This window comes from Stenella coeruleoalba, assembly GCF_951394435.1.
Source record: "Stenella coeruleoalba genome assembly, chromosome: 4".
Classification (NCBI taxonomy): Eukaryota; Metazoa; Chordata; class Mammalia; order Artiodactyla; family Delphinidae; genus Stenella; species Stenella coeruleoalba.
In genome coordinates this window covers 126,910,738-126,926,120 of record NC_137149.1, presented here as the reverse complement: position 1 = coordinate 126,926,120, position 15,383 = coordinate 126,910,738, and the positions used below count along the sequence as shown (strand labels likewise).

General features: G+C 39.4%; 1 protein-coding gene across 5 annotated transcripts in view; it reads left to right on the top strand.

Annotated features, from left to right (window-relative positions):
- GAB1 (GRB2 associated binding protein 1) overlaps positions 1 to 15,383 on the top strand; it is a 128,572-nt gene that overhangs the window by 79,088 nt on the left and 34,101 nt on the right. For all 5 annotated transcript variants that reach the window (XM_079920751.1, XM_079920750.1, XM_079920753.1 and 2 more), the window contains exon 2: positions 5,748 to 6,042. In XM_079920751.1, coding sequence (XP_079776877.1) covers positions 5,748 to 6,042 — 295 coding nt within the window. The remainder of the gene's footprint in view (positions 1 to 5,747; positions 6,043 to 15,383) is intronic.

Below are 15,383 nucleotides of genomic sequence, written 5' to 3'. Positions count from 1 at the left end.
CTGATGGATGGCCAAGACTCCAGAGGGAAGGTGTGGCGAGGAAAAGGGAAAGTTTGGACAGAACCTTGGAGAATAGATTAGGTTTCCAACAGTAGAAAGGAGTTCAGACATACCCGCCAATAGGATAAATATTGTCAACAAAGACGAGAAGGGAGAAGATAAACTAGCTTGGCAAGAGCAGAAGCCTTGAGAAGATAAGGAATTAGATAGATGAAAGCTTTAAAGGACCTCTATGTTTGTTTCTTTAATTCTATTTTAAGAAGCAACCTAATTCTGTCTATTGATTGGACCAGTGGTTCTCAAGTCTTGGTGGCACATAGAAATCACCTGGTGAGCATTTAAAACTACCTATGCTGGTGCTAGGGCTGATGCCCCACGCTCCAGTTTAGTTGGCCTGAGGTGAGGCCCCCAGGCATCAATCTTTTTTTTTTTTTTAAGTAAATTTCTCTAGATATTTCTTACCTAGAGTTAGAGTTGAGAATCACTGGACCACCCTGACCTCTTCTCTTTGCCCATCCATTTATTGGCTATTTCTTCAGTAATTAGCTCTTCCAGTTATAAGTACAGGGAAGCGATTAGGGAGTCTTGGAAAGCATTGTACCAAGCCCGTGTTACGTCAGTTATAGCAGAGAAAGCTCAGAAAACAAGTGTGTGCAGCATTCGCAATGTTTTTCTTTAAAACTGAGCCCGTTTGCCATTTAGGCAAATTAGACATATTTTGTAAGTTTGTTAGTAATATGATTACAGGTCGTGGTTTGGGGCTAATCCGTATTGAAATTTTTTTCTTCCCACGAGGTCATGGGACTCCATCTGTACTTTCTTGCCAATGTGTACATACCCATACTCTGTAGGTACGTGATAAACCTGTATTAGAACCTTGCTTCCACATGACAAGTCTGTCTTCGGTATGATGTATGCAGCTGGCTTAAATACAGAAATTATTTAAAAGAACAGTTTTCCTTTAAAATGGAGTATAAAAATTCCTCTCATATCTGTAGAGTTTTTAAAACAAATGAATTGATGGTTTATGCACCTCTGCCTTGCCTGACAAATTCTTGTCAGCCAAACTGCAAATGGGCTGCGGAGATTGCAGTCATGTCAATATCCCCAGAATGCATAGAAAGTGTGAGAACTTCCATATTTTTGTCCATGGTTCCTTTGATTGGCATATTCAGCAGATGCTGACTGAGCACCTCCTTGGGACTAGGAGAAGAAAGATGAAAGGTGAAAAGACATGGCTCCAGCCCTCAAGAGGCTCACTTGTAGGGATGTCAAACACGGTAACTGGGAACGAGGGGGAAATGGAGAGCTTGGAGGGGGCCGCTTAGGGATGGTGCCCTGAGATCTGAGCTAAATCCAGGGGGTGGATTATGTGCCAAGGGGCAGCCTGTATCAGGGCCAGAGGCAGGACAGAAGCAGAGTGTTAGGGGACCTGCAAGCATTTCCGATGTGGTTGGAAGGCAGAGAGGCAAGAAGTGAGGCTGGAGAGATAGGGAGAGGCTGGAAGAGCCCCGTGTGCCCTGCCAGAGAGTTTGGCAGGGCAAACTCTGCAGGCGGTAGGCAGTCACCAAACATAGGGTATGGGTAGATGGCAATGCAAATACTCCATTGGATATTGGATATTTAGTTTGGCAGTCTGATCTAAATGTATTTCCATTGGGATCCATGGACTCTCCGTGCTGTTCTCTTTTGATGTTAATACAGTAGCCAAAGTTACTCTTGAAACCCTGAGATGGAACACCTGTATCAGAGTATGGTGCTTTCAAAGCTGCTTCAAAATGCAGACCTGCTGGTGAAATCTTTTTACTGCATCATTGATTCGACTTCAGGTTGAAGTGACTATTGCATTGTAGGAAATGACAACAAAATAAATGTTTGCATAGTTCTTCTCAAGCACACCTGCTCATTTGCCAGTAGATAAAACGTTTTTTCATGTGCATTTTGTTTAAAATTGCTTGGAGTGTTTTTGAGCGTTTCTAGAAAATGTGTCCCTTTTGTCTGTTACTGCTCTGTAGGATTGGTGAGGCAATGTACAGCTTTCTCTGGGGCTACCAAGGCAGCAAGGATAAAAATAGGGCAAACTTTAAGAATCCCAGATATTTTCAGATAACAAAGACTGATTTATGTGGACCCATTTTGTGCTCAGACAAAACATAGAGAAGCTTTTGTGCTGTGATTAGCAAGGGTGCTGATGTCAGTTCTCTTGTCGAGCATCAAGCTTTATTCTGTGGCTAAATTGTGCTTTGTACCCTAATCCAGAGAACCTTTGTATCTGCCTTATTAAAGTGTGTAGTTTATGTAATTGCTTTTGTTTTCCAGTTTAATCTGTGCCAGATTCAATGAGAGTGACTCATTTTGTGACTGAGACAAACATTCACATTTGGACCACATTAAAAATAAATAAATAAGTGGCAGGTGCTGCTTGGCTAAATTCTGTGTTTTCATGCTGTAATTTCCTGCTGCAAGGGTTCATCTCTTAGATAATGTCTTCTCGGCCTCTGTAATCGCTAGCCCAATCTGTCTAGTGCCCCGCAGTTCACTGCTGTTCATTTCTTGGCTAGGTATTTTAGTTTCCAAGGGCCTATTACATTTTCACAGTATCATTTCAAGAGGGAAGCAAAGAAATGTTTGGGGGAGCCACAGTCAACTGGATGACAAAGAGTGACACATGAGCTGTAGCAAAGGGACATATTTCATTCTATTCTCTTTTTTGTCATTTTCCCAAGGTGTTTTGTGTGTGTGTGTTGGTAAAGCTCAGTTATGTTTATTTTATGATGTAAATGTTCAGTATTTTTCTCAAGTGGAAGGGGTTTTGAAAGCACACGCCTTTCTATTCAGGGTGGCCAATGTATCTAATCTAATAGTCTCAAAAATTTTACAACTTCATAGTCTTAGGAGAATTCTATTTATTGTACAAATATTTCTAGGTATTCGGCCCTTGCCTTGCTCTGCATTGAGTATGTAACGGCAAATAAAGCAGACATGGTCACTGTCTTCTCGGACTTTATGGTCTGCTTGGGGAGTTAGATACTAAATAAATAAATACAAAGAAAAACTGGATTGCAAATTACAAAAATCACTGCATAGGTATGTGATGGGGTCCCTAACATTATGCCCTGCTCTACAACCGGTGGTGGTTGAGTTGAGGTTGGTCAGGGAAGGGAAGGCCTAAAGGTCAAAGTCTGCCTGGCAAAGAGAGGAAAGAACATCCCAGACTTAGGAAACAGCATGTGCAAAGTCCCTGAGGCAGGAGACAGTTTGGCATCCTATAAACCAGCGGTCCCCAACCTTTTCGGCACCAGGGACCGGTTTCGTGAAAGACAGTTTTTCCACGGAGTGGGTGGGGTGGAGAGGAGATAGGGTTTGTTCTGGTGGTCATGTGAGAGATGGGGAGCAGCAGATGAAGCTTCACTCGCTGCCCACCGCTCACCTCCTGCTGTGCGGCCTGATTCCTAACAGGCCATGGTCCAATACCGGTCCGTGGACCAGGGGTTGGGGACCCCTGCTATAAACCATATGATTAGAAGGGAGAAGTCACAATTGGTGAAAACTTAAGAGAAAAAAAAAAGACCGTATTTAAATGGTTAGAGATGAACTATATACAAGCACAGCAGTATGGCACTATTTAGTATAGGGACAGATAACCCTCCGAACAGTCCTGCAGCCCGAGAGCTTCTCTGAAGTGCAGTATAGAAATTGATGCCTGTAATACTTAGTCTGAGCCATCGGGGAATGGATGAGTTATGTTCAATGAATTATGTAGTAAGGCATTTTAGAAGGATTTCCATGAAAGACATTAAAGTTTTAAAAAGTCATTTATGTATTTAAAGACAGAACCTTCACTATCTGGAGAAATCACTTTTACAAAAAGATGTGATTCCTTGATGGCCCTGGATAAGTGACATAATACTCTGTTTTCCTTTCTCTTTACTTCTCTCCTTTTTTAAGCTTACTGTTTGATAGGGAGGTATCTGTGAAGGCGTCCTTTTACTAAGAGATGATATTTATTTATTTTGAAATAAGTAGATGTCATATATTAACTAAATGGATTTTTTTTTTTTTTTTGCGGTATGTGGGCCTCTCACTGTCGTGGCCTCTCCTGTTGCGGAGCACAGGCTCCGGACGCGCAGGCTCAGCGGCCATGGCTCACGGGCCCAGCCGCTCCACGGCATGTGGGATCTTCCCGGACCGGGACACGAACCTGTGTCCCCTGCATCGGCAGGCGGACTCTCAACCACTGCGCCACCAGGGAAGCCCATTAATCATTTTTTAAGTGTACAGTTCAGTAGCATTAAGTACTTTCACATTGTTGTGCAACCATCATGGTCATTTATCTCCAGAACTTCTTCATCTTCTCAAACTGAAACTCTACCTATTAAACACTAACTCCCCATCCCCCTTCCCCCTAACGCCAGGCAACAACCATTTTGCTTTCTCTCTCTGTGAATTTGATGACCGTAGGTACCTCATATAAATAGAATCCTACAATTTTTGTCCCTTTGGCTTATTTCATTTACCATAACATCTCAGGTTTATACAGATTGTAGCATGTGTCAGAATTTTCTTTTAAGGCTGAATAATATTTCATTGTACATATTTCGTTTATCTCTTCATTCATCAATGGACACTTGGGTTGCTTCCACCTTTTGACCGTTGTGAATAATGCTGCAATGAACATGGGTGTACAGATATGTCTCTGAGAGACCCTGCTTTTCATACTTTTGAGTCAGATACCGACACTGGAATTCTTTGAAGGACCGCCATCCCATTTTCCACAGTAGTTACACCATTTTACATTCGTACCAGCAATGCACAAAGGTTCCAGTTTCTTCATCTCCTGGCTCACACGTGTTATTTTCTGCCTTTTTGATAATAGCCATTCTAATGTGTATGAAGTGGTATCTCATGGTGCATTTCTCCACTGATGGTCATGTTGAACATCTTTTCTTGTGCTTATTGGTCATTTGTATATCTTTCTTGGGGAGTCAAATTCTTCAAGTCCTTTGCCCATTTTTTAATTGGGTTGTATATTTTCATTGTCACTGAGTCGTAGGAGTTCTATATGTATTCTAGACATTAAGTTCTTATCAGATATATGATTTGCAAATATTTCCTCCCATTCTGTGAGGTGCCTTTTCACTCTTTGATCATGTTCTTCAAAAATATAAAAGTTTAAAATTTTGATGCAGTCCAGTTTCCCTGGCGTTTGTTTTGTTTCCTGTGCTCTTACTGTCATAATCAAGAAATCATTACCAAACCTAATATCATCAAGGTTTTCCGTATTTGTTTTTCTAAGAATTTTCTAGTTTTAGCTGTTACATGTAGGTCTTTGATCCATTTTGAGTTAATTTTTATTTGATACGGTGAGAGTCTAACTTCATTCTTTTGCACTTGGATATCCAGTTTTCCCAGCACCATTTGCTTTTTATATTTAGTAAAAACGAAATCTTCCTTGGTTTGTTGACTTGATATTACCTGTCAGTGTAATAGCTTCTAATATCAATCGGTGTCTTCTAATGTTTTATCAGAAGCTCTAATAGAAAACAATAAACGTGTATACACATATTATTAAGTTAATTGAGGAAGCATCAGTAAACTTTGCTGGAGTGGTAGATTATTCTGTGGAAACAAAACATTGTCTATGACTTTCTCTAGTCAGTGCATTTATAAAATTGGTTTGACGAATGTGCATCTTGAAAAATTTCTCTCGAGTTAACACTGGATGGATATTTTTGTTTTGTTCCTAGGCATGGAAGAGGAGATGGTTTGTGTTACGCAGTGGCCGTTTAACTGGAGATCCAGATGTCTTGGAATATTACAAAAATGATCATGCCAAGAAGCCTATCCGTATTATTGATTTAAATTTATGTCAGCAAGTTGATGCTGGATTGACATTTAACAAAAAAGAGTTTGAAAACAGCTACATTTTTGATATCAACACCATTGACCGGATTTTCTACTTGGTAGCAGACAGTGAAGAGGAGATGAATAAGTGGGTTCGTTGTATTTGTGACATCTGTGGGTTTAATCCTACAGAAGAAGGTAAGTTCAAGATGTTGTGACTCAACCTGAGTTCTCCTTTATTACTACATTTTAAAAACCGTTGTAAAATTCTTTGTTATTTCAGTTACACAATATAATATTTTTTTTTAAATAGTAACAACATTTAGAAAAAGCAAACCTTTTAATCAGTTTAAGGAGAAATTTTTATAGATTTTAGAAAGAGAGACTACCATTGTGGGGCAGTGTCTAAATAATGTCCTGAAGAAGATGACAAGAAGGCATACTTATTTAAGAGCATTTCTTGAGTTCCAAGGTAAATATTAAGTTGAACCTTAAATAACACTGCTGATACTTGATATTTCAACTTGTTAAAATAACATTTTCATGCGGCTCAACTTAATTCTTCAGGAGTTTTTTTTAATTGAAGTATAGTTGCTGTACAGTATTATATGTTACAGGTGTACAGTATAGTGAGTCACAATTTTTAAAGGGTGTGCTCCATTTATAGTTATTATAAAATATTGGCAATATTCCTTGTGTTGTACAGTATATCCTTATAGCTTGTTTTATACATGATAATTTGTACCCCTTAATCCCCTACCTCTCCCTTGTCCCTCCTCCTTCCCTCTCCCCACTGGTAACCACTAATTTCATCTCTGTATCTGTGAGTCCCCTTCTTTTTTGTTATACTCGCTAGTTTGTTATATTTTTTAGATTCCACATATAAGTGATATCATACAGTATTTGTCTTTCTTTGTCTGACTTATTTCACTTAGCATAACACCCTCCAGGTCTATCTACGTTGTTGCAAATGGCAACATTACTTCTTTTTGATGGCTGAGTAGTATTCCACTGTGTGTGTGTGCACACGCGCACGTGCGCGCGCAGGCGCACACACACCACATCTTCTTTATCCATTCATCTAATGATGGATACAGGAGTTATGTTTTAAACTATATTGGATTATGGAGTTATGAAATAGCCAAGGTGACTGTCAGTACCTATGAAAAGCAAATGAGAATCAGTCACAAAACATGATGAAAAAGCAACAAACATACGAATTTACTTAACACAAATGTCCTAAAAAAAGCATGGAGGAAGAGGGGTCTCAAGTTTTGAAAAAGAGGTAGTGAAGAAAAGCTTCTTGGAGAAAGACCAATTGTGAACTGTAGGCTTTTGAAGGAAGTAGTGTTATATCTACATAAAGGAAAGGAGGAATGCAGAACCTGCAGGCTTAGGGGCTAGGGAAGGGCCCAGAGGTGGAGTAGACTCCTCCTTGGCTGGAGCAGAGGGCTATGAATGATAAAGGCAAGGAGAGACTTGCTTGAGGATCTGAGATTTGAGTGCCTTTCCTGGGAGAAGCTGAGTGATTAAAGGCCTCGAGAAGAATTTTTTTTTTTTAATAAATTTTTATTTATTTTCGGCTGCATTGGGTCTTCATTGCTGCATGCGAGCTTTACCTAGTTGCGGCGAGCGGGGGCTACTCTTCATTGCAGTGCACGGGCTTCTCATTGCGGTGGCTTCTCGTTGTGGAACGTGGGCTCTAGGTGCACGGGCTTCAGTAGTTGTGGCACGCGGGCTCAGTAGTTATGGTTCGCGGGTTCTAGAGTGCACGCTCAGTAGTTGTGGCGCACGGGCTTAGTTGCTCCACAGCTTGTGGGATCGTCCCAGACCAGGGCTCGAACCTGTGTCCCCTGCATTGGCAAGCAGATTCTTAACCACTGCGCCACCAGAAAAGTCCCTCAAGAAGAATTTTACAAGTGGAATTCCTCTTTGGGTGCTTTTATATAGCTGTCATGACCTCTTATATTCCCTGTCTACTTCTGTACTTCTCTTCCTTTTTAAACAAACACTAAGAACCCACGGAGGGGACTCCAATACTAATTTAGGTTTGCAGAGCCAAGAATCAGAAATAAAGGTGACCTTATTAAATAGGGTCTTTGACCCTGTTGTTTTCATGGTTATACTCACATTGACAAGCATGCATTTCCAAATATCTATATTTAGGAGTGCTGGAGATTCAGTGAGGGGTGGAAAAATTGTGTTAACAATCAACTTCAAGAGTTAGATTGAAGTGAAACAGTCATCATCTCTAATTAGCTCAGGTCAGCATGCTGTTTCCTCTTTGGCCAGGCAGCCCCCAGGAGAAGGAGGCTTCCAGGGCTGGGATTGGCCCAGTGGGCTGGGGGAAACCCCTTGCTGAGGAAATCTAGAATGCTCGAGGGAAAACAGCGCTGAGAAAGGGAAGGAGGCGTCTGATTTAGACCGGAGGCTAATGACCTAGAGCTCTTCAGCAGAGTTCTACTGATTAAAAAGCCTCAAGCAATTGTTGCACATGTGGAATTAAAGCTTCAGTTGTTTTTGTGAAGTTACTAAATATGTTCACATTTTAAGCGGGCCTGCTGGTATTACTTGTAACTCCAGTTAAACTCCTTTCCCTTCTTGGTGGCATACATGATCTATATTTGAGCGCAGCAGAGGATTTTTCAGTTGAAGTCACAAATGAGATCGCTCTCTTTTTAATGGTTAACAGCCCCTCAGTAATGATAATGATTGGATTTAGACCTCACATTCATTTCCTTGTATGATGGATTTTCAGCTAAAATAATTGAAGTGGTTGTATAATCTTTGTGTTGATGTTGTTCTTTTGCCCACTACCTTTTCAATTTAGAATTTGGGGGGATATAAATGCAGATTTCTCTCTCCATTGGTTGCCTGTACAGATTCAGCAGATCTGAAAGACTACAGTAGGTGTTCTTCTGTCTCTTTTTGTTTTCTTTATAACTGTCCGACTTAGCAAAGGATATAAGATGCCCTCTTAGTGCGTTCTCCGGTTAAGGAATGTGAGTGTGTAATTTTTGGAAGCACTTTTGGGGGTGGTTAGAGTTGAGAACCCCCAAAATAAGAATTTGTCATGCTCAAGTGTCCCAGATTAGCTTTGCAAGTTTTAAGGCAAGGAGTCTGGTCCATCTGTCCACCTTAGAATGATTCTTATCATCTGGGAGCCAGTCAGCTCTGGGAAGTAGATAGGTTTTGTCTGCTTTAGAACATTAATTCAGTTATCTACCCAATTATTTGAGTTTGCCAGTACTCCACTAGGCTCTGGGCATTCATTCAACCGATACATATTAGGTGGCCAGTTAGGCAGACAGATGAGAGGTATTATAGACAGGAAACTGAGCATCTAGTGAGAGAAGAGTCATACCCAAAATAATTCAGTACAGTTGATAAGTGCAAGTTAGATGTATATGTATGTACATATATGTGTTCACATTTTTTAATATAAATCATATTTTAACATATATTTAAGTGTTAATATATAACATTAAGATATAATTTTATATATTAAAGTATGATACTGTGGAAGTGTATAAATACAGTTTTTGCCCTCATAGAGCTTAAGTCAGTCTAGTAGGAGAGACAGGCAAATAATCTAGGAATTATAATACCAGTTGTTCGGTGCTCCGCTAAAAGAAAAAGAAAAGCATAGATAGCAGCTGATTGCATCTCAGGAGGATCAGGAAAAGCCTAGGTAGTTTTAAATGGCTCTGTGACTATAACTGATAATGTACTGAGAACTTTATTTTTGTCCTTAGTGGAACATCTTCATTGGCATTAGTAGTCAGAATCAGTTACAGTGCCTGTTTTCACTTCATAAACTTACTAGTATAGGGAGGGGGAAAGTTTCAAAACTTGAAAGCCACCTTTCAGTGGCAAAACTCCCAAATTCTTATAAAACAGATTAGAAGTATATTTGCCTTGAGTGAAGCTCTCAATTTGTGGACTTGTAATCTTTACAATATCCATAAAAGGGGAAGTTGTAAGAAAATTAATAATATGATTAATCAAATTTGATGTATATAAGCTGAGTTGGTTACCAAGAGTAGCTATGCTAATCACAGATCTTTTTTTTTTTTTTTTTTTTTTTTTTTTTTTGCGGTATGCGGGCCTCTCACTGTTGCGGCGTCTCCCGTTGCGGAGCACAGGCTCCGGACGCGCAGGCTCAGCGGCCATGGCTCGCGGGCGCAGCCGCTCTGCGGCATGTGGGATTCTCCTGGACCGGGGCACGAACCCGTGTCCCCTGCATCAGCAGGCGGACTCTCAACCACTGCGCCACCAGGGAAGCCCCACAGATTATTTTTATCTGTTCATTAAAATAAGTCCCTAAGGACTTCAGTTTGCCAATACTTTTAAATTTAGTTCCTGATCTATATCTAAATGCAATTGTACGTATTTTTTCAATTCTATAATTTAGATGTTTAACAAGTTCATCCTGGCCATCTCCCAAATAACCACAGTCAGAAATGTCTTACTAGATTGTGTTGGAGACTTGAGTTTCTAGGAATAAATCGGTGAAAGATGAGCAATCCTCCATTGTGTAGTATCAAGGAGCCACACAGATAGTTTTATTTTGCTCTATAATTTTGGTTTTTGAGGCATAGTAGCAAAACTGCAAAAAGCCTTTAAAAGCCAGCCATTGTATTTCCCTACTCATTTGTAGTAGCTGACTTTGCTAGATGCCTTCTTCAAAATTCCACATTTTTAAAGTTTTGTATCAAATTCTAAACTGCAGAGAACTGCTGTTATCCTTCGTGATCACATTCATACAGTTTAATATGACAAGGGGAGTATCAAAATGTCTTTGTTCTTCCATTAACTTTACTACCTGCTTTATATTCTCCTCCACTGACTGTATAATAGGGGCTTTTGTCTTTACCTAGATCTGTCCCCTGAGCCCTGTGTTCTTCCCTTTTCAGACAGCCGAATATGCTCCCACTCTTGGTGTAAAATTAATAACACAAAATGATTCTTCACTAAAACTAGTTTCAGGGTAGACGTGGGAAGAAATAGACTATGCTTGGTATTACAGCCTGAGAACATAACTATCCCCAATCCCTAGGAGAACAACTAATTTTCTCCTGAAAACAAAAGGAAAGGGGAAAATTCTGACCTGTGTTTTGATTCCAGGAACCTCTCAAAATATCATTACCATGTTATTTCCGCTGCCCCAGGTGACCATTGCTATTATTGAATACTCCGAATGCTGGCAGGCTGAATCTGTTTTTCAGTTCTAGCTCATTGCCCTGTGTGTGGTTCCTATGAATGCTTTTATTTAGTAAACTTGAGACCAAGAAACTAATTTCTTTTGTTTTTCTTGGAAGTGTGCAGATTTATTTTTGTTTCTACCCGGAGGTGGAAGCTGGACAATCTGCTAAACAAGTGCCAGGAAACTCAGCCTTAGGGCTGAATGCAACTGACTTGGTGCAGAGGCTCCTGGTCTCATTTCAGGGGCAAGTTTAGAAAGTTGCCTCTTAATCAGTTGAGTTGCTTTTCTCAAAATGCCCAGATAATACTGGCTTAAAAAAAAAAAAATAGTGTGATTCTCTGATATTCTTCCTTTTAGAAAAGTAGGTAAGCTAATGTGAGACTATACACACGCTGCCATTCCTGCAAAGCAGTGCTTCTTAATTAGGGAACTTAAATTTCTTTTTATTTACTCTTTCATACAGGTATAACTTATTACTGTGCAAAGCACAGATCTTAAGTGTACAGTTCAATATAGTTTTATATATCCATTCTGTATCTATACATAGAAATAGAAATCTGTGAAACCCCTACTCAAATCAAGAAATAGAACAGTTCCAGTCCCCTAGAAGGTTTTCTCACATTTCTTCCCAGTAAAAACCCAGAAAAAAAGTTCAGACGTAACCATTATTTTGCTTCTATCACCATAGATTAGTTTTCCCTGTACTTGAACTTTACACAAATAAAACCATTGAGTCTGGCTTCTTTTTTCCAATAGTAAGCCTGTGAGATCCATCTATGTTGCATGTCGCACGAGTTCAGCGTCCTATATAGCATTCCACTGTGTGAATATATTGTAAATTATTGATCTATTCAAATGTTGATAGACATTTGGCTTGTTTCCAGTTTTTAGTTAATACAAATAAAGCTGCTGTGAGCATTTTTACATCTGTCCTTTGATGGACATGAACACTTTGCTCTTTGGTATATATACCCATGAGTAGAATTGCTGCAATTCATCATAGGATATATATTTTTAGTTTTAGTAGATTTGTTAGTAGCTTTAGTTTTCCAAAGTTATTGTGCCAATTGCTTTCCTACCAGCAGCATATAAAACTTCTAGTTACTCTACGTTACTAGCATTTGGTGTTGTGGGTCATTAATTTTAGCCATTCTAGTGAGTGTGTATCTCATTGTGGTCTTACTTTGCATTTTCCTGAGGACCAGTCCAACCAGAGTCTGTTCTGTTTTGTCTTCTTTTGTTTTATCACACATTTTCAAGCTACTGCCCCTGAGATCTTGATTCATTGAGTCTCCTGAGTGAGGCCCAGGCACCTAGATTTCTCAAATACCCAACAAGTAATTCTGCCAAGATGCCATGACACCTCTGGATAAAAATTAAATCATTTGTCAGCACTAAGGGTTTGTTTTAAAAGTCTCCAAGAATGTTTTCACATTCTATTAAGGAGATAGATGGTCATGACAGATAAGAAGATTGGACTCTGATGAAAGGTCTTCGATTTTTGATTAAATAATTTGAAGACATTTCAGGTTGCTTCAGTGAAAATTGTGACTACCGCCCTTTCTTGTTTGTATCCATTTGATAGATTTACCCTTATAAAATGTTCTTCCATAAAGAAGGGTATGTTCAGAAGTGAGAAGACGGCGATTTTTTTTTATTCCTCTTTTTACTTTATTTTTTATTTTTTGGCCACACCGCACAGCATGTGGGATCTTATTAGTTCCCTGACCAGGAATCAAACTGGCACCTCCTGCATTGGAAGGCTAAGTCTTTTTTTTTTCCTTTTTTAACTTTTTTTTTTTTTTTTTTTTGGCTGTGTTGGGTCTTTGTTGCTGCACGCTGGCTTTCTCTAGCTGTGGCGAGTGGGAGCTACTCTTCCTTGTGATGTGCAGGCTTCTCCTTTGCAGAGCACGGGCATTAGGCGCACAGGCTTTAGTAGTTGCAGCACGCAGGCTCAGTAGTTGTGGCTCGTGGGCTCTAGAAAGCAGGCTCAGTAGTTGTGGCACACAGGCTTAGTTGCTCCACGGCATGTGAGATCTTCCCAGACCAGGGATTGAATCCGTGTACCCTGCATTGGCAGGTGGTTTCTTAACCACTGCGCCAGCAGGGAAGTCCCAAAGGGGGAGTTTTAGCCACTGGACCACTGGGGAAGTAGAAGATGGCCATTTTAGCATTAATAGTAATGCCTACTCTTTGTGGACTCTTATTTTCTAGGTTAATTAGATATAAATCACATAAATCTATTTGAAATGCTTCTCTTTACAGAAAAAAAAATCTACAACAGACCTGGTAAATCAGGAATCAGTAGATATAGAGCAACCTTGACCTATTTACCTTTAATTGTGAACATAAAGGGAAAGCTTTTGCAATAGCAACAAACAAATGTTCTGTCAACAAATGTAGCCCATCTTGGGAGGAAAGGATCTCATCTGGTCTCCTGACAGGAAGTGAGCAATACCACAGTTTTATTACCACATGCTCAGGCAGGGTATGTCAGTAGTTACAAAATCAGAGGATCTTATCACATCAACTTTGAAATAGTCTACCTTACCCATAATAAAGAGTAAGATTGCTTCCCTGGGCTTAAGCACGTGTACCATTTGATTTAAAAAATATTATTTTGAATATTTCAAGGCATTGGCTGGGCACCCCAGCTTGTATGAGGGACACTAACTCCAGAGCGTTATGCTTCCAAATGGGATAAAACTGTGCATTGAGGTAGGGATCGTGTGAACCAATCTATTATTCGTGGCTCCCCTCACAGAACAATCTGTTCCTCTTCACTGAAAACCCGTTAAGCCTTTCCTTTGCAGTACTTATTAGCTTTCTAAGTAAAATTAAATTCAGAGTTTGCTGCAGTAGCTTATCAGGTCTTTAGTGGATGCCAATTACCGTCTTCATGCCTTCTGAATTAAGAGACAGGAAATAATTTTACACACAGAAGCACACCCTATGCTGATGTTTGGTTCTCAGAAACTTGATACCCCCGTTACTTAGAAAGAACAGTAAGTCAGAAACCCAAGTGAGGCAGAAAGCAATAAACATGGTCTGCTCAACTACTTGTAGGGTAGAATGGGGGCTAATCCCATGTCTTTCTAAGGTTGAAGAGAAGTTTCTTTCAGACCAGTTGGTTAACTTTGGCTAGAAGTTTTATGTTAAAGAATATTTAGATACCATGCCATGCTGGCATTAAAATACACAGAGTTGAGGATATAGTCAAATTACCATGAGTGAAATCATCCCAAACACTCAAACGTTGAAGATGGTGCATTGTCTGAGCCCAAGGTGGGAAAGCAGTGTCCCCTTACCTTTTAAAGTCCTTTGGGTGCCATGTTGTTTGGAACGGTTGGGCTTGCTGTTCACAGCTATTTGAAGGTCTTTTCTTCCATGAGCTTGCTAGTGAACATAATGGAGGTTTCTCTCTAGTTCTTGCCTCCGAGAAGTATACATAAGTCTTCCCATATTGTGAACAAGATTTTTTTGCTTAAAAAGGAACCTTTGAATCCCAGTCCTTTTGTCAGAAAATGGAGAGGCTCTTGCAGCTATAAAAGAGTAAAACACTTTCATCATTCACAGGTGGCAGAAATGGAAGGTTAAAAATGAGATAGTCCCATTGTGTTAATAAAACAAGGCCAAACAAAAGTGATTGCTTGGCTGGGTGACTTTTTTCCCCACTTAAGATGAATCACTCAGTTCGTTTAGTATATAGCCATCCAGTTTAGAAAAAATATTAAAGGAAAAGTGTATCTATAAAAACAATGACTTGAAAAAAACAAAACAAAACAACTGCCTGGAAAAGTTATTTTAGGAGTTACAGTGGAAAACTAGAATTCATACTATTTTATACGGTAAAGTTTTTCCAGTGTTTAGTTTGATTTTGTTTGGTCAGAACTAAACATTGAACTGGATTATACAATTTTACCATATTATTGTGGTAGAAGAAAGAAGTATATAAAATATACTTGTGAATACACCCTGTAGGCTGCATAGAATACAGCAACTACTTTCTGATTCCTCTGCTTTTTTTTTCTCCTCAATGTTGTATATATTTTTCTTAAGGTCTTTAAAGGGTAAATATTTTTCATAGTTCTCTGAAGTTTAACACTCCACAAGGATTTACTCTGAGTCACTGATTAATCTAGGGCATTTCAAATCCCCTTAAATACATCTGTTTATATTTGTTTCAAAATCAAAACAGTAAAACATTTCATAGGGTATGTTATAAACACTATTTATAACCAGCATCAATTAGACATGATGAGGTACTTATGAGTTCCTGCGAAATTACGCCATTATCTTGTATAAATGTCGAAAAATTAATTTATTCTTTTCT